Source organism: Eublepharis macularius, chromosome 4 (assembly GCF_028583425.1).
Source record: "Eublepharis macularius isolate TG4126 chromosome 4, MPM_Emac_v1.0, whole genome shotgun sequence".
Taxonomy (NCBI): domain Eukaryota; kingdom Metazoa; phylum Chordata; class Lepidosauria; order Squamata; family Eublepharidae; genus Eublepharis; species Eublepharis macularius.
In genome coordinates this window covers 86,041,827-86,061,618 of record NC_072793.1, presented here as the reverse complement: position 1 = coordinate 86,061,618, position 19,792 = coordinate 86,041,827, and the positions used below count along the sequence as shown (strand labels likewise).

Below are 19,792 nucleotides of genomic sequence, written 5' to 3'. Positions count from 1 at the left end.
ACTTGTGAAAAGAAGTTAAACCGGCATAACCAAATCACTTCATCCATTTGGGGAGCCACTTCATACAAACTGGTTGCCCAATGGAAATAGTTGGCTGCATTTCATGCAGCAACTAACCATGCCAAAGACCAAATTGATCCTGACATCTGGAAATTCTAAAAAACAGCTGTGCAAATCAACATCTGTATGTTTCTTTTGGCACAGGGTAACAAGAAAGCTGATCCTAAAATATAGGAGATAAGAGATTTATTTCTAATTCACTCACTTTCTGGCATTTATCCACATGACTTGTTTATGAACTGAAGTTTTACATATTATGCTCATTGATAAAACTGGAGTGATTACACACATTTAAATGCAGATTCATTTCTCAACCAGCAAGTGGCCTCCTCGCAACTCTTTCTACTAATCAGTCCGACTCTCAGAGCATTGCATGTATTATAAAACAAAGAGATAAAGGAATACTATTCAGCCAAATAAGTGAGACATGTTTTTAAAGGCTTTGTAAAAAATATTTAAACTGCTGCAAAGAAGCCTTTAAGACCAATATTTCATTGTTCTTTTCAGTTTTGGCACATATTTAGTTCCAGTAGATTGCTAATAATATTGTAATATAATGGGAGCTTATGTAATGTAATGTAATGTAATGTAATGTAATGTAATGTAATGTAATGTAATGTCTAAGAGTCCCGAGTTAAAATTTGATCAGAATTTCCTTTGTAAGATCAGTAGCCAGTTCTTGCTTGTCTTAATGAGTCTGTGATCAGTTTGAGAGCTCTTCTTTTGATCAGTAGATACGGCTATAGGTGTTCCATTGAAGGAGAGATTGTTTTGTTTTCTTGCTATTTCCAAAATTGTCTACAGATGGGTAAATCTCAAGTGAGATACAAGGGGAAAACATACTGCACTGTGGACCACAAATCAGGGATAAGCCTACTGCAAAATATTAATGCAATCATCCCTATGGAATGTGAGAGCACATCATACAAAAGGAAACTCTCTCAACCACTAACTCCCCAAAAGGGAAGTAAGATTCTGGTCAGACATAATCAGTTATTTCTTTTCTTTTCGCCCATATGTGGCAGGACAATGATGGGGCTTTGTAAAGGGGTAACAAATAATATAGTGTATCTATCGAGATTGAAAGGTTCCAGGGAGGGATAAGTAATACACTGAACTAGCCTCTAAATAAATATAGCCTGCTTTGGAATATTTTCAAATAACCCAAGAGAGGAGTAATCTCTTGGGTTATAGAGGGATATATAAAACAGTAGTTTAGTTTTCTCTTGTAGTTTAGTTTTACCCATCTTATTCAAGTCTTATTACTAGAGTGAAGTCAATATTATTAGATAAGTAACAACAAAGTTAATAGGTTTTTCAAGTTACTTGTTAGTTAGGATTAGGTATTGTTACTATTAAGATTTAATAGCGTTTCTATTAGGATTTTAAAGTTACCTGTTAGGTAGAATTGGATAGGTATTGTTTTAGTGCTGCAGTTCATAAATAGTATTTATCACATTAGAGCTTTAAATCATTGAACAAGCGTAATTTAATTTGGTATGCTTCAGAAGGGGAGGATTTAAAGTTATATAAAATTAACGTATATAAATTTTAAAAGAAAGGAGGAAGAGTTATTATTAGGAAGGTTTAGTGGGAAAACTGGGCAATTTAAAAAACTATCCTAAGCTGGTCTACTCAGAATTCTACCCAGGACTATTAACTGGGGCCTACTCTCTGGAAAATGTTCTCAAGATTGCACTGTTAATCTTGCAAGTGGCTTGAGTGAATCTCTTGAATAAGTTAGACGGAAATGTGCAGAAGTTCTTGAAATTCTAAACCACACAACAACTGTAGATATTTCTGTGCTACCCAGAAACCCAAGCAGAAAGAAGAATCTCCTCTCAACAAAACCTGTCCTTCACATAAATGAGTCTGCTTCTGCTGGAGAATTACATGGAAATCTCAAGTTGAAAAATGGCTAGGTTTGTGACTTCATCTCAGAAGAAAAGATGCACACGTTAAAAGACGTGTTATATTTTGAAAGGAGACAGGGAGGGCAGAAGCCTTTTAAATAAAAACAGAAAAGTAAAGTAGCGGTATGGTAGTCTATCCCCGATTGCCAGAAAATAGGTCTGTAATGACAAAGGTATGAGAAGGTACAGTGCACTTTCCCCCAATTCTACATCCTTAACCCACATACTTTAGAATAAAGTCATAATGTAAACAGAGGATCAGGCTACAGAGATAAAACTGTGAGGGCAAAAACAGGCTACTTAAAACAAATCTCCCCACATTACATTCCAGTCTTTTGCAGGAGTCATATGTGAAGAATACTGGATTCCTGCTCATGGATCATTCTTGCAAAACAGCCAGAGATTTCACATGACTTTTTTTCATGACTAACCCTGCACACATTTTATTTATTTATTTATTAACATGTTTATATGCCACCTTTCTGTGTGGTTCAAGGCAGCTTCCAATAATGATTAAAAACATTTCCAAATTAAAGCCAAGATAAAATAACAGACTCTGTCTCTCTTGCTCCTTTCTCCCTTAAGAGATTACTGCCATTCACACCCCCTCAAAAGTCCTCACAAGCAAGCAAGCCTTGCAGTGTCTCCTGAAGATTTCCAAGATGGGGACTCCCTCACTCTCTCAGGGAGCCCAATGGAAAAGGCCTGAGCTCTGGTCCATGCCTGATGAGTCACCCTAAATGGTGGGACAGCCAACAAATGGCTGCCCAAGGACTGTAGTGTATGCATCAGGACACATGGAAGGAGACATTCATTCAAATATGCGCATCCCAAGTCATGAAAGGCTTTAAAAAACTCATAACCAGCACTTTGCATTGAACTCAGAAATAAACTGGCTGCCAATGCAACTGATTCAAAATGGCTAGCCCCTGACAATAGTTGGGCTGCTGCATTTTGGACAGTTGTACTGGTTGTCTTCAGGGGCAGCCCCATGTAGCATGTGTTGCAGTAATTCAACCATCAGGTTATAGAAGATACGTGTGGCCAGATCAGGAGAGTCTAGAGAGAAAGCTAGCACACCAGATGCAGCTGATATAAAAGGCACTCCAGACAACCATGCCACACTGCTTTTTAAAGAGCAAGGCAGGATCCATGAGTACCAACAAGCTCTTAACCTGGTCTGAGAAAGCCAACTTTACTCCAACTAGCACAAGTGGATCCAGTCCTAGAATATCTACCTTCCCAACCAGCATTACTTCTGCCTAGTCTGGATTCAGCATCAACTTGTTCTGCCTTAGCCACCCAACCACAACCCCAAAGCACTAGTTCAGGACCAAGACAGACATATCTTGAGGATTGAATTATTAAATACAGAGCTTCATATTGATGAAACCGAAGCTCCAGATGATCTCACTGAGCAGTCTCATATACAAAAGAGTACGGATGAGAAAACTTTAAGTGAAGATAATCCATCAGTATATCTAAAGATATTTTTCTATGAATGAAAAAAATTGGAACCAGCTCTTGAAAACAATAGGTTCTGGTAACTAACCAGAAGGATATGTGATTCTATTCCTAAATAGGGAATATAAAATATGAGCGAACTGCCCTTTTGACGCTTACAAATTCCTGTAAGTTGGCCATCTGGTTAACTGTCCTTTGCAAACAGCACCAGATACTAGATACATTATTAAGTGAAGACAGACACACTGCTAAACTTTCGAGTGCTTATTCACCCTTTTAAAAAGTTAAAAGTTAGCTAATGTATAAAACAAGGAAGTAAAAAAATATTGTCAGGATAGGAATGCAATTGACAAAAAATAGTCAAGAGTACTAGAACCATTAGTATCTTTCTAATTTTCTTCCTATGCCAGGAGAACACACTATGGCAGGACAACAAAACAGAACAAAAATCTGTGTTTTTGAGTGTACCGTGACAATTATATAATCCATGAAAGAGCAATAAGGTCATAAAACTGGAAAGTGCAAAACAGAACCTGTTAAGAGGAGAAAAGCACTTCTCAATTCCCTTAGGGCTTGGAAAATTATTAAAATAATCCCCCAGGAAAAAATCAGGAAATGTTTCATTGCTACCTAGTTTTAAAACAAACAAACTTTGCCCTAATGGAATTTTTGATTAAAAACACAGGTTTTGTATATATAATGTAATGGGCAGTTTTACAGAACTTAAGAGATCAACAAGGATTATGATAGTTTATCCTTAAAATATGTTGACAGAGGGAATGACCATCAGGAGAGAGAAAAATGATTCAAATAAGCCAAATCCACAGCAAGGAATTCCTGTGAAACTGGTATAAGGTGTCAAATTGGTTTCTGCTTATTTATCTAGCTCACTAAAAGCACAGCACAAAACTGCAGGTAGCACATAACTGAAGAGGTTGTACATTGGAATGCTAACATGGAGAAATACAGAAAAAAATCAATGGTTTAGAAGATTGTATAAAGTTATATGAAGTGGATTAGATACAAAAGGCTTCGTATCTGAAAGAAAATTTACTACTTATGTTGTCAAGTTGCTTCTGATTTATGACCTTATGAATTAATGATCTCCAAAATGTCCTACCATTGACAGCCTTGCTTGGGTCTTACAAACTGAAGGTTCTGGCTTCCTTTCCTGAGTCAAGCCATCTCATTTTGGGTCTTCCTCTTTTCCTACTGCCTTCTACTTTTTCTAGCATTATTGTTTTTTCCAGTGAGTCTTGTCTTCTCATGATGTGATCAAAGTACAATAACCTCAGTTTAGTCATTTTAGCCTTTAGGAAGAATTTAGACTTGATTCAATCTAGAACTCACTTATTTGTCCTTTGGCAGCCCACAGTATCTGTGAAACTCTCCTCCAACACCACATTTTAAATTAATCAATTTTTTTCCTATCAGCTTTCTTCACTGTCCAACTTTCACATCCATATATAGTAATGGGGAATACCATAGTATGGGTTATTTTGATCCCCAGTGACATTTCCTTATCCGTAAAGATCTTTTCTAGTTCCTTCATGGCTGCTCTTCCAAGTCTCAGTCTCCTTCTGGTTTCTTGGCTGCAGTTTCCCTTTTGGTTGATAATGGAGCCAAGGAATAGAAAATCTTTACCAATTTAAATTTCTTCATTACCAACCTTAAAATTATGTAATTCCTCAATAATCAACCCAAAGTTTTATTACAAGGTAATCTTTAAAATCCTAGAATGCGACACATACAGCTTTAGATGTAGCAGGGTATCATTTCTAGAGAGAAAGGAATTGCATTGATGGGAACAACACATACGTAACTAAAAGAGAATTACACTGCAACATTAAATATGCTTATCTGAATGCAAGTCATAATGTCACTAGGAATTGTTTCACTGAGTGATCTTAGGATTTTAGCCTTAGTTCTGTTTGTGTGAAGGGCTGATGAACTAAATTAGTAATTACTCTTGACATGGCTGATTTGTCTAACTAGTATAAAATCACAGCAAACAAAGCATATTGTATGCTACTACTGAGTGTAACAGGTCAGATTCAAGCAAGCATTTGCAATCACCAATTACGGTGAATTCGCATCTATTTGCATCAGATGGTTTTCAGGTACTGATCTCTTCTTCCTCCAATGATAACTTTCATGATGTGTCTTGGAAAGTGTCATTAAAAATGGCCACTATTCTGATATTGCAGACCTACCAAAAGCTGCATGATTATTCTAGCAGCAGGTTGCCCAAAGTGTATACAACACATGCTGTAGTTCGTAACAGGCAAACTGCAGAGAATTTGAAGCTGAAGTTGCAGTTTCCCTTAATTGAAAAGAGAGCATGGAGGTGAAAAACCGTAAGGAAATCTGTGCGGTTCCTCCTCCACTGCCATTAAATGCCAGATTTGTCTGTATGAGGCCTTAACTGCTGTTATTTGCTTACAGGAGTCACATTTTCCCACATCCTCTTTTATATTTTTGCTTGACCAGAACTCATATTATTTGTTAAGTATTCAATTGCATTTAACTAAAATTCTCTTTGATGGATATGGAGGTGGTACCAAGAAAAAATGAAATTATACAGAAATAAGAAACACTAGTCCCTGAAAAGGCTTTTGTATCAAGTTGCTGAACAAATTCCAGTGATTTTTTTTCAAGGTGACAGGTATTGCTTTAAACTAGCAAAGATTAATAGAACATTAAGTTCTGTATTCTGAACTCAGAACACACGTTAAAATTAGATGTCCACATAAATATTAAATTTTATCTACTTTATTTGCATTGCAAATGTAGAAGTTAAAGCCAATTCAAGTTATTCAGGGCTGGTGGGAGAGAAGGATAAAAAATTAGGAGGCATGTGCAAAACAAAAAGACAAGGAACTCTATGGAGAGATTACCTGTGTCTTGATCATTAGCAGTCAAGACAGAAAAAATCTAAGATTTTACCTACACACCTTCCACTGCAGCTGTCAGCCACACAACAAAGGCACCAGGAATAACTTTATACCATTTAAATAAGGGACAGTGTACTGGGATGTCAGCACTGGCTTCATAAGCATTTGGGCGGGAGATACACAATTGCCATAACACTCACCTTTGGTTGTGGTCTGGATCCTTGAGCTTGGCTTTTGAGACAGTGTAGTGTGGAAGACATATGATAACTCTAAATCACCCAATGGAAAAATGCTACCTTGAAGCAGAGAGTCAAGACTGTTGGGGGCGGCGGGGGGCGGAATCTATTGTCTCCTACAGAATCTGAATTCGAGACTCCAGGTATAATCATGGCACCTTAGATTCCAAGATTTCTTAAGGGATTCGATTACCCAAAAAATAAAGATGCAGCATCATTAAAGTAAAGACTGGCCCAATAGTCACATCCTCTCCTGAGATTCTCCCTTTTACCTTAATTTTTTTTAATTATTTTTTTTAAAAAATTGTCATCTCCCCTGTAAAAACTATAGCTGCAATATATACACATATACTCCATTTTTAAAGATCAAGGTTTTTGTTAAAGTTTTCCAAGACTGTTGAGTTTGTGTGCTCAAATACCCACAGCTGTGTTAGAGATGATGGATTGCATGTGCTCATAAAGATTTTTCGGTCACTTTCACTACAGTCCATGCAGCTACCACTTACTGGGTGGTAAAGAGTCTTGTCCTGAGGAAAACAATTAAGAAATAAATTTGCTAGACTGATTGATCTCCTAGATATACAGAAAATAGCTTTAATAGGAAAAGGTCTTTGTTATTTCACTACTTGTCACTTAGCCCCAATTATTATTTAATACATACTTCTCACATGCAGAGTGTTCTATAATTCTGACTATTCTAATTGCTTTGCTTTTGTAAGCTGCCTGACATTATTTTAAACAAACTTATACAGCGGAAATATAAATACATACTGATGAAATCCAACTGGAATTACTAGAATCCAACTAGGAATCACCTTTTATGAAATAAATGAATAAACTTCTTGTTTCTGCCTTACGTATCCACTTTGAATCTTTCCAAACCAGTATGAAAATTATTGTGCTACACCCACTCAACTTTGATGTATCCTTTTTTGTATTAAGAATTCCAAAGTTTCTCATAGCATACTTAAGACAAATAAATTACTTTTGCTGTCACTGCTAGAAACGTTTCTCTTCTGTTGTGGCTATTGCATCAAAATATTATAATATGAACCATATTATTCAGAGTTCACAGGTGATCATGATGGTTTGATACATTCTAACTAATGAGTGCAAATACTCACTTTTCTGTATTTCCAGAGTTGATTCCCTTTCATTCCATGACAGTCATAGAGAGTCACTGGGCTATTGTGGGAAACAGCATCAAAACAGAATTTCTTTGTGTGCTGGGGATCTCCTGGACGGATGTCCTCTCGCCAGCTGAATGTGAAAACCTGGTTGGATAGACAAACTCTCAGGAAAAATGTTGGAAGACAAAAACAAAGTTCTTTATATCTACCCCTCTTTTCCAGGCTCAATGTGGAGAATAACTACTCTCCTCAGCCTGAGAGAGGGAATTAAGAATATATCTAGCACAAAATGTTTCTGCCTCACATTCATATACACAGATAATAGGAGCAGGCATATCTATATTTTTGAGCAATGAAATCAAGATTGTGCTTTATATGTGAGTATCACAGAAAAATACATTAATCCAATGTCCAGGAAAAGCATAGTGGACAGAACAACACCACATCAGGAACTACTTGATCTAGATATGATATTAAGCTAAAAAAGAGATTGTTGCTTAAAATATATATTTATGCCCATAATTATTAATATGTGTTCATGAGACAGTTTCCAGCAACCATAAAATACAGAACAGAATTTGGTCATAAAAATCTTAATAAAACTAGTCATCATAAAATCTAGTAAAGACAACCAGCCAGTTCTAAAAAAAAAAGAATCCACAGCTCACTAACTTAAAAAGGAAGGATGGGAGAAAAAACAAACTAAAACAGTCAACCAAGAGTCTAGGCAAAAGAAAAGTGGTTTCACTTAGTATCTAAAACTAGCCAGATAGATATAAATTTCCACAAGAGGGGCATTGTATAAATGGGTGCCACTACGGAATAGACCAAACCCTTGCAGCCACCTGTGTAGCTTTACAAGGTGATGCTACATGGCAAAGGGCCTGAAAGAAGGTGATTCTTTAAGTATCCTAGTTCCAGATAGGAACCAAACTCTTTTCAAGGGCATACATAATCCATTGCAATAATGCAGTCAGGTTACTGTCTTAGCATGGATAACTGTGGCCAAACCATGCCATCTGAGGAAAGGCTACATTTGGTTTATCTGCATAAGGTGTGTGAATGTCTAATCAAATAAAAGATCTGGATCTCCATATGTATGCAAACTGTAAACCTGCTCCTTTAGAGTGAGTGCAACTAGAACCAGAAAAAACTATCTTTATAATCCCCCACTGCCTATCATCAACCAACAGTTCCTCATTTTTCTATGGAATGAGTTGCAGTTTATTAGGCATCAACAAGTCCATTGTTACTACTAGCATCAGTTCAGAACATCTTTTGCCTCACATGCCCAAAAGCAGAAATAGAGTTAGGTGTCATTTGCCTTAGTTCTCTAGATGCCTTCTCTCAAAGACTCCATACAGATGCTGAACAGCTTATATGAATGCCATAGTACTGAATGATTGTCTTTTCAGAAGTACCACTTTCTAGTAACTGTATGAAAGAAAGAGAGCACTAGAACAGGAGTCCTCAATGTGGTGCCCATGAGTGTCATGACATCCATTGATGCCTTTCCTGGTACCTGCCAAGGGTTTTCAGAAAGTGGGCAGGTCCAGACGGTACTTCTGCACAGGAGGGCTTCTGACTGGCGAAGCAGATTTTTAAAAATATTGATTTGGGAGCAGCTGACACCACAGCATTACCATCTTCACTGAATGACTGAAGGTAAGCTGTGGGTATATGCCAGAAAATATTTTAAAACAGTATGCTCATTTTAAAAGGCATCCAGATAAACAGAGCTTTTTCCTGATCTGTTAAAGAGTTACCATTAGAGTTATGCATAACTTCATTCCCTGACATTTTCAGTTGGTTCTGCCACCTGCGACAGCAATTTTGTGATTGCGCTCACCACCCTGTGTCAGAACTCCAAAGGTACCCGCAGACTCAAAAAGGTTGGGGACTCCTGGACTACCACTGTTGGAGTACAGTGCCCCCAATCCCCTCTTCATCTAGTCAAAAGGATTCCTTTTGGTTGGTGGTATTGAAGGCCACCAAGAGATCCAAGAGACTGAAAAGGGTTGCGCTCCCCGATTTTCTTCCCAGTGAAAGATCATCAGCGAGGGTGACAAAGACAGTTTGTATATCAAAACCAACCCTGGAGACAGACTGAAATATGTCCAGAAAATTCTGCTCTTTAATTTGGGGTGGAAGAAACAGAAGATTACACAGATGGGGAGGGAAGAAGATGAATAGTTAGCCAGAGATCAAAAGAGCAGTAATACATCTACTGGGGCATAAATCATGTGCAAGGTAATCAAAAAGGTTACGGAATGTCGCTACATATCCATTAATATAATTTCCTATCACTAGTTTTAGCAGATGCTTTGAAAAAGAATGGTGGTACTCTGTCAACATTAATTCTTCTCAGTGGATGGAGAACATCCCAGGCTGGGCACTTCTGCCCATGCGCTTCCGGAAGCAGGACCAATAATATCCCTCACTTTTAGGAGCTGCAGCTGTAAATATAAAAACTTTTTTTAAAAAACTAAGGAGAAAAAACAGGCAGGACAGCACAGAAAAAGGAAAGTGGATCTGAAAGAGACCTCTCATTACAGAGTTTAACTGTCTCCCATAAGCTATATGCATTTAAATTACGCCAAATTTAGGAGCCAAGCTAATTATTTTCTAATTATGGCTCCACACAAGCTAAACTCTTTAAACAATTAAATTAATTAAAAATGGTTTTCAGTAAGAATAAATACAGAAGTAACCCTGGTTTTATATATTTATTTACAAGGCTTTTTTTCTGAGAAAGAGGTGTTGGAATTCATTGGGTACCTTGCGTACGCACACGCTTCCACGCTTTTGGGAAGTGACATCATCACGCAGGCCATGGCCGCCCTGGGAGTGCTCCTGCTCCATAGGGGGCCTGATTTGGGCCCAAATCAGCCTGGAATGCACAGCTGCTGCATGGGAGAGCACTCCCCTGTCAGGCAGTGGCCTGATCTTGGGTGTTTTGGGCCCAAACTGGGCCGAATCAGGCTCCAAACAGCCCAGATCTGGCCTGAATTGGCCTGGAATGAGCATTTGTCATGCAAGGGAAAACTCCCCGCATGACAGCGGTCCGATCCTGGCCATTTTGGGCCCAAGTTAGGTCGAAATGGGCCCAAAATGGCCTGGATCAGGCCTGAATTGGCATGGATTGGGCTGCTGCCATGCGGCGGTACCCTCCCCTGCCCGGCAGCAGCCCTATCCTGGCCGTTTCAGGCCTGAATTGGGCCCAAACATCCCAAAATGGCCAAAACAAGCCTGAAAAAGCCCAGATCGGGCCCAATTCAGCCTAGATCAGGCCACTGCCGTGCAAGTGTGTGCTCCCAGCACTGTTCCCCCACCCTCCCAATGCATGTGCTTCCCCCCAAGGAGCAGGCTTACCTTAACGGCCATTTGCTCCAAGGGAACTGATCTCCATCTGGAGATCAAGGGGTGGGGTCACCACATACAGAGAGGTGCCGGAATGCCGTTCTGGAGCATTCTGGCAGAAAAAAAGCCCTATTTATAGTCTGCCTTTCTCATTGTGATTCAAGGTGGATTACACAGTGTAAGTCAATATGATCAACAGCTGGGACATTCAATAAACGATGTAATAGGGTATGCAAATGCAAATTTGTAGAATTTGGAAACAAGCCAAAAATCCAATGCAAAGCTGAAAAATGCATGGTGGTCATCACAACAAATACTAACATGCAACCCTAACCTAACTTCTCAATTTCTCATAATTCCATTATTGCTTTAAAAACCTCCAGAACCAGCATAGAAAGCTACTGCTTAAGAAATGAATTCATCTGCCACTACAGAATGGTGTAAAGTTAAATTAAACAAGCAATAAACTAGCATTGACAAGAACATCATGCTCATTTATTAAGTCTGATGTGAAGTGATAAATAAACTTTGGGTTGGACCCAGCCAGCTATTTCACTCAATCTTTACCTGTTTCTCTTCCTACTACAGCCCCTACTGCACATGGTTTATGTTCATGCAGATGGCATAATACAAAAAAGGTTTTTTAGAGGCTAAAGGGGACCCCCTCCTCTCCTTTTCACCAGTATAAAAATGCTGAGAGATGCTTCAGTAAAATCATTACAGAAAATACTTAGATAGCACAGTGAACTTTCTAGGCTTGATGGTGAACTGGCATCTGGGATCACTCTCTCTCTCACACACAGACACACACAGAGACACACACCCTCCCTCTCTCCCCTCTCAGTGTAAGGAGAACACATTTGGATCAGGATATTCCGAACTGTGCCCCAAATCCCTGAAGGGATTTTGCTGGATGAACTGATCTGGTAAAAAAAAGTTATTTAGGAGACCCACTGGTGGAAGTATTCCTGACTGATGTAGATAACCTTCCTACCCCTGAAGAATTGCCTGTGGAAAACAAGGAACCCATTTTCTTAATTTTCTGGTTGGTCAATGTAGATTCAAAGTCTTCCTGAGGTTATACCACTTCTCCTTGGGGTGTTTAGGATTAGGACAGGATTATGTCCTAGCTACGATGGAAAGAAGAGTTAATAGTCACCTAAAGACTATGTCTATCCTCCGAATCACCTTGCCGGAGGAAAAATCGCATCTCTAACCCTCAAGTGACAGGGCTCCTAACTCAGATACCCTCTTAGCAGAGAAAATCACTACTAGACAAGAGTTATGTATTAAAAGCTTCAAAGAGAACTCTTATGGATTCAAAGGACAGCTTGGTGAGTGCCTTAAGTAGTAGCTGGAGGTGTCAGAATGCAAAGCCATAGACTGCAGAGAGCTGTAGAAGAGAAGCTCGTCTCAGGAATCCTCTGATCTGTTTGTGTTTGGACAAAAGAACAACATTTTGGAGTTTCAGGACTGAGGCTTTGGCTGTGGCATACCATTGCAGAGTGTTCAGCCTAAGCCCCAAGTATGTCTTGTAAGAAGCACAGGAATCTAGTGATCCCTGTGCTGATGGTTCTGTAACAATTACATCTGCACCATCTGCAAAAGGCCCTCAAGAGATTTGTAGATGTGATCTGTAGATGCTCTCAGGATGAAAATGATTTTATAGAATGATAGCCTAGTTTCTGGGATAGTGAGTCCTAGGTAGTGAGTTGGAACTAGTCTGGAATGGAGATTCAGGGCCCTTTTGAAGATCTGCGATCTCTGAGAAGAACTGTGAGGCATTAAGTACTCTATGAAGTTTCAAAACTTCACTAGTTCAGTAAAGGGTTGTGTTACTTCTGTTCTGTCTGCTCATCTTTTTCATTATTCTGGGGATCTTGAAGATCAGCATTAATAGTCAACAACAACAACAACATTCAATTTATATACCACCCCTCGGGCCAACATTGTTGATTGGGGGCATATATGACACCCCCTGTATTGCTCTAGGAAAGATGTGTGCATGTGCTTGCATAGGAGAGAATCCCACACTTTCACTTCCCTTTGCTCTATAAAGTCTCTGGACCTGCCACCATCAAACTGATTTTTCAGGCTTCTCTTTCACCAGCAGTTTGGTACTGGTGAGCCGCTGAACACATGCAGATAGTGAAGCATGAATGAACAGCTAGGCATGAGGGGAAGAAACTTAACACTTTTACTGTACTAGACTAAATATGCTGCAGGGCACAAAAATGCTAGGAAGAGGATAATATGCCATAAAGGCTGAACAGAACCGAAGAAAGAAAAATAAAACATCCTTATTAGTCAGACTTAAAGTTTACTTTGATATTACCTTGGCATCCCAAATTCAAACCAATAGGATGGATGTCCTGTTCCCCAAAGCAAAGGTAATAGAGGCAAACATGCCCCCCTTCACCTCCTGATCCAGAATGAACACACCAAGGACCAACAGATCTTTTTAAACTCCTTCTCCTGAAGTGTTCCCCCTCCCCACATCAGTCCTGGGTTTGGAAGCATGCCTTGTGCATCCTCTAGGCCAGCCTGTTTGTCACCCATGCATATTCTGCATGTAGGCTCTGGCTTTACTGACAATCATAGCTCACACAACATTCTTTCTAGCCCAGTTTGATAGTGGAACAAATGGTTCAAACTGTATCTCCCCTCTGGCAATGTGAAAACTTTTTTGCCCTCTCTTCCTAAGAAAAAAAAGTCTTCCCAGGGTCTGATTTCCTGGGGCTTTAATTAAAAGACATCTTTATTTCTCTTTTACACAATACCCCTTAGAGAGCAGCTAACAGGATATCATGTCACCTGCTTTTTGACACTCAGATCTGTGGATGGACTTTTGCATTGCTTGGGTAAGACAAACAGGTCTATGACAGAAGTCCCTAGTTTGTTCATGACCAAGATGAAGATTCTGTTGTTCAGATTCCATTCTCCCTTGCCCAGACTATCTTGATATTTAGTTGACCCAGTATGTGTTTTTCATATAGATAAGCTAGGTGAGACTAAGCAGGGAAGATTCTTTGAATAGTTGTGAAGATTGTAAACATGAGCCTTCTCCTACTCCCCACTTCATCTGGTCAAATGGGCTTTCATGATCTCAATGCCTGTCCTGAGTAGGTCAGCATGATGCCCTCAAAGCCTTGGAAGAAAGTCCATTAGTGCCAAAATAATCACTTGAGTACTGTACACTGTCAGTGTCTCCTCCTTGGGGGAGGAGGGTCTTGGCATGAAGTGAGACTCACCCCTCCTTGCAGAGGTTCACTAGAGGCACTAAGAAGAGGATTAGACACTCTCTTCAACCTGAATCCTCCCCGGTGTGGGACCTGTAGGTCTATAACCATACTGTATTTTCCTACTAAGAATTTCGATTTGTTTTATGACTAGCATGTTTACTTGGAATTTACGCTATGAACTATGCTACGTTTCACCCCCTAAACAAAAATTTCACTGCTATTACAGCATACCTAAATCTATTAGAATACTTTAATAGCTTCTACTTAGAAGTTTGTTTATACATTCCTCTATCAAGGCAATCTGAGAATGAGCTAGTTTAAAAAAAATAAAAACACATACCTGTACATTGTTCCAGGCTGCTTCTCCTCTGCCTTTCACACAGGTTTCAATCCTTAATGGTGAACCCAGGGCTCCATGTTTGGTATCTGCACACAGACCAGTCCCTACATTACGGATCTGCAGGAGTAAATCAATGGTTAGTTCTGCAAGTATCTTTTGCACATACTGGTAGCCATGAAATAAATATGCTTAAGAAGTTCTTTTAGAAGAAACTTTTATTCATACAAAGACTTTACTTGATGTAAGAATGACAACTTTTTTTTAAGGTACAAGCAGAAAAAAGGCTCAGGAACCGAGAAGTCAAAAAAGGAATCCAGAGCAATGAAAAAAGAATTCAATCAGCACATTCAGTACAAATTAAGTCTGACCTGATAATTATTCAATAAGCAGTTAAGTATGAAGCTGATGTCCCTGGTTGGTTTCAAAATATTTTTTAAAACATTAGTAAAAGATTTGGATTTATTATCTTCTAAGCCCACTGCTATGTTTCCCCTATCAAAGTCTCAAGTTGTATGCATCAGAAGTATAGTACACATGGATTTCTACAGTTTAATAGAACTTAACATTAGGGGGTTCTGAAACAAAGTCAAAATCACTTTTCAACAAGATATATAAATAAAGCCTAAATAAATGAGCCAAAGTATTGTAAAAAGGATTTTCTATCATTGCAAGGGGCTTGTCCTGTGCTTTTAAGTTCCACACTCTGGCTGGTCAGAGTTTTACATTTAAGTGCTTTATATACAAAAATCTTCACTTTACTAAATACAATGTCAGCTATGAAACCTTTGCAAATTATATCTGATTTCCCCTCTCCCCACTAAACTAGAAGTTCACTGTTGGATTGGAAAGGAGGAATAAAAAGACTGTTTTTCTTTAATATGGTAACTTATTCTTCTTCCTTTTTTAAGCTGAAAAAGGCTAAAATGTTACAAACTGGTATTTCTAGCTCTATCTGAAATAAAATTATAGACACTCACTTGCTCAATTCTAGCAAGCAGTCTTATACAAACAAGTGTAAATGAAGCTACATGCATAACAATGTGCTGCCTACACTCAGGGATGGAATCAGCAGGTACTGGAAATCCTGTGGTTAGATCTGCAACCACACTCCAAGGCATGGCTGGGTGGGGCTTCTTGCTTTCATCTGATATTGCTGAGTTCCTGAATGAACCAACCTCTCCCCAGGCAGCTGCTGGAGGCTCCACTGGTGGGTAGAACTTTGGCAAATCCCAAGCAACTTCAGTCATGAACCATTTGAAACTTTTGCAGTTGAGATTATTACGAAGTTCTTTCTGAGCAGTCACGTCTCCTGCTGAGAGATGCCGATATTCAGGTCTTCTGTGGTAAATATATTCTGCATATTCATCCATCCACACCTCAGCGACACGCTTCAGGTTCTGCATAGGTGTCAATATTTTTTAAAGGTGTAAGTGAAAGAAAGCATATCCATGAGTTTAATTTAAACTAGACATGTATGACATTCTCAAAGATTCTCACACAATTACTGCAAGTGACACTGCTCTGTTAGTGGTATATATGAATGTTAAGAAAAGTAATTTATGGGTTTAAAAATCAAAATTCTACAGCCATAGTCATAGAGTCAATTCGTTGTGGTTGACAAGGTAGCCAGTAGATTTATACTTCAGTATAGTACAATGTATCCATGACACTTGAACAGCCACATTCCAGAAGGGAGACAGAGGGCTGTTCTGCTCAGCTCCCTCTTAACAGTTCAGGATCCTAGAAGAGAATTGAGAATCTAGCTTACCTATGATGGGGAAAGCTGTCATGATGTATGCCTAATGCAGATACTTTGCAAACAACAATAAGCAGTTTTTGCTCCTTCATGTCTCTGTGATGCTTATATTTGGATGGCTGACTAGTGGTCCTAGGTCAAAGGGGGTCTGGAGAAACATTTGTCAAACGGTAGCATCTGACTGGGCCTCAGAATGTTCCCAAGTCCAAAACTCCACAGGTTCTACAAAGGCTGAATTAAGTCAGGCTATAAGCAACAGAATTTACAAATAAGGAATATCATTGTGAAACTGGACACACAATTTAGTCAATCAGCTGCAGCAGAACAAGAACAGGCATACAAATTTTATGTTGTTTCTTCCTTTTTCCGCCAGAGGGAGCCCCTTCCCATTTTAACATTTTTATTTGGCATCTTTGAAAGCCAAATAAAAAAACTTATATTTTATTTATTTATTTATTTAAAACATTCCCATGGTTCCTTTCCATGCTAACAGAGTTCCTGATGGCAGTGAACATCAAGGCATCAAAACATTTTAAATATTAAAACAACATTTAAGATGTGTATGTAAAATGTTTTTCAAAGCAATAAGCAACACAACCAGGGAGGAGGGCCAATAAGAGTTTACTGAGGGTATGCCGGACAAAAAAGAAAAATCTCCAGTTGCTGGCAGATGACAATAACAGAAGAAGATGAGTAAATCTGTCCAAAATGTTGGTGTCACAACCAAGAAGGACCTCTCTCAGGTTGCCACCCATCTAGTCTCAGACAGTGGGGGCATCCAAAAATGATCAGTAAGGTCATATAGGAGAAGAAGATCCTTAAAGTATGTTGGCCCAAAGCCATAAAGGGCTTTAAAAATCAATACCAGCAGAAGCAAATTGGGAGCCAGTATAGATGGAAGAAGACTGGAATAATATGGGCCTTGTGACCCACTCTGATCAACATTCTAGCTTCAGCATTCTGTACTAATTGTAGCTTCTGGACAGTTTTCAAAGGAAGCCCCATGTAGAGTGCATTGCAGTAATCTCATCAGGGTATGCTCCACAGTGGCAAAATCTTTCCCACTCAGGAAGGGTTGTAGCTGGCTCACTAGCCGAAGCTGGTGAAAGGTAACCTGGCCACTGCTGCCATGCGTTTAACCAATAGAAGTCTTGGGTCCAGTAGCATCCCCAAGCTACAAGCCTACTCTTTTAAGAGAAATGCAATCCCATCAAGAACAGGAGATATTCCATATCCTGGGTCAGACCTTCCCCCACCAGTAACATCTCAATTTTGTCAGTATTAAGTTTCAGTTTGTTAGCCCTCATCCAATCCAGAACTTCCTTCAGGCACCTGTTCAGTTCCCACATCCTCCCTGGGATCTGTTGGAAGCATGAGGTAGAACTAAGTGTCATCTGCATATTGGTGGCAAATCAGGCCAAATCTCTGGATGACCTCCCCCAGTGTATTTATGTTGATGATGAAAAGCAAAGGAGACAAAATGCAATATTTCAGGCCCCTGAAGGCCAGAGGCCAAGGGGAGGAGCAGCAGTCACCCAGTACCATACTCTGAATTTGTCCAAAACCACCACAGATCAGGGCCTCCCAGTCCCAACCCTGAAAGGTGGTTGAGGACATCAAAGGCTGCTGAGAGGGCCCACAGAATTCAGAGTCGCACTTTCTATCCATCTCCCAGCACAGGTCATCCACCAGCGTGACCAAGGCCATTTCAGTCACATAACCAGGCTTGAAAACAGATTGGAATGTATCCAAACAATCCACTTCTTTCAGGAATCCAGGAAGTTCCCCAACTACCACTGGTTCAATCACCTTGCTCAAGAACAGTACATTTGAGATCCACTCAGTACACCTGGGGGATGCCTTGGCTCTTAGATCAGAGAGATGGTGCCTAGGAGAAAATGTGTCAATTGTCTGAGTCATTTCCATAAATGCATTAAACTTTCATTATATGAAGTGTAATTTAATTGCCTTATTGTCCCTTTATTGATGAGTGAATTTTGCAGAAAGTAATACAGAAGGTAAAGGTAGTACCCTGTGCAAGTACCAAGTCATTACTGACCCATGGGGGGACATCGCATCATGACATTTTCTTGGCAGACTTTTTATTACGGGGTGATTTGCCATTGCCTTCCCCAGTCATCTACACTTTACCCCCAGGAAACTGGGTACTCATTTTACTGACCTTGGAAGGATGGAAGGCTGAGTCAACCTTGAGTTGGTTACCTGAACCTGGCTTCTGCCAGGATCGAACTCAGGTCGTGAGCAGAGCTTGGGATGCAGTACTGCAGATTACCACTCTGCACCACGGGGCTCTTTACGTAATACAGAAGCAGCCATATATTAACAGGTAACTTCTCTTAGAACAATGCAAACTAAAAAAAAGATGAAATCTCTTCTAGAAAACTTTGAAGAAGCAAAGGAAACATAATGTGAAATTTCTTACCCTTGCCAGACTGACTCCTGTTGGCACCTTATAAGGGACATATTTTCTGTAGATATGGCCTACTCGGGAGCAAGGAATATCTTCCATGCGACCCCCACACATCCAAACCTGTGAAGCAATAGAAAAAATAAGTAGAAATAAGTTTTCTTTAAAAAATGAAGGAAATCAATGCCTTTCAAGCCAGAAATAATAAGTCATTGAGGAACAAAGTTTTATGTTTACCATAAATACATTTAAATCTCATCTGTAGATCTGGCTGTTGGCTTTCCTAGCTATACGTATCTGATATTGTCTAAGAGTATAGTCATAAAAGCAATGTCAAACTGTACAGCAACAAGAAGAAATAATCTAGCAAGTCATTTGGAACATGAAGAACCAAAACGGGGTACAACTGTGTCTTAGGTGATTTTTATAGAGCAATACTGAGCGGCTGTAGCACAGTGGTTAAGTGGTTCAGCTGCGAATCAGCACTCTACTGGTTCAAATCCCACTACTGCTGTGAGCTGAGTAGGGGGCCTACTCCTCTCAGCACCAGCTCCCCAGCTGTATTGTGGGGACAATAACAATACTAACTTATTCACCATTCTGGGTGGGGCACTAATCTGTCTAGAAGAGTGGTATATAAGTGCTATCATCACCATCAATAATAATAACACTACCACCAACAACAATAATGCCCATTTTAACTTGACTTGCATGGATATGACTACTTCCCATGTAGTTAGGATGAAATAACTCCAAAGGGCAAATCATAGAAATTTGAAATCACATATTAACACCTGATTGAAAATTGTGCAAACCTGGTACAAATAATTATTGCCAGCTTCAGTGAGTGAAGCAGAGCTACTGTTGAATGCATGCATTCCACTAGGCTTAAAAAAGAATTTACGTTCTTTAACCAATAATAATGTACTTAATCTGTTTTAAAGTACCGTGGGCATTTATAAACAGACT

At 39.4% G+C, this 19,792-nt stretch overlaps 1 protein-coding gene across 1 annotated transcript in view; it reads right to left on the bottom strand.

Annotated features, from left to right (window-relative positions):
- Nucleotides 1-5,127: 5,127 nt before the first annotated feature.
- The window catches only part of GALNT10 (polypeptide N-acetylgalactosaminyltransferase 10), a 74,545-nt gene continuing 59,880 nt past the window's right edge, over nucleotides 5,128-19,792 (bottom strand). The window contains exons 8-12 of the mRNA XM_054976025.1: nucleotides 18,839-18,946; nucleotides 15,815-16,036; nucleotides 14,640-14,756; nucleotides 7,692-7,841; nucleotides 5,128-7,094 (exon numbers count right to left, since the gene is read on the bottom strand). Of these exons, the coding sequence (XP_054832000.1) occupies nucleotides 6,927-7,094; nucleotides 7,692-7,841; nucleotides 14,640-14,756; nucleotides 15,815-16,036; nucleotides 18,839-18,946 (765 nt within the window). The 3' untranslated portion in view covers nucleotides 5,128-6,926. The remainder of the gene's footprint in view (nucleotides 7,095-7,691; nucleotides 7,842-14,639; nucleotides 14,757-15,814; nucleotides 16,037-18,838; nucleotides 18,947-19,792) is intronic.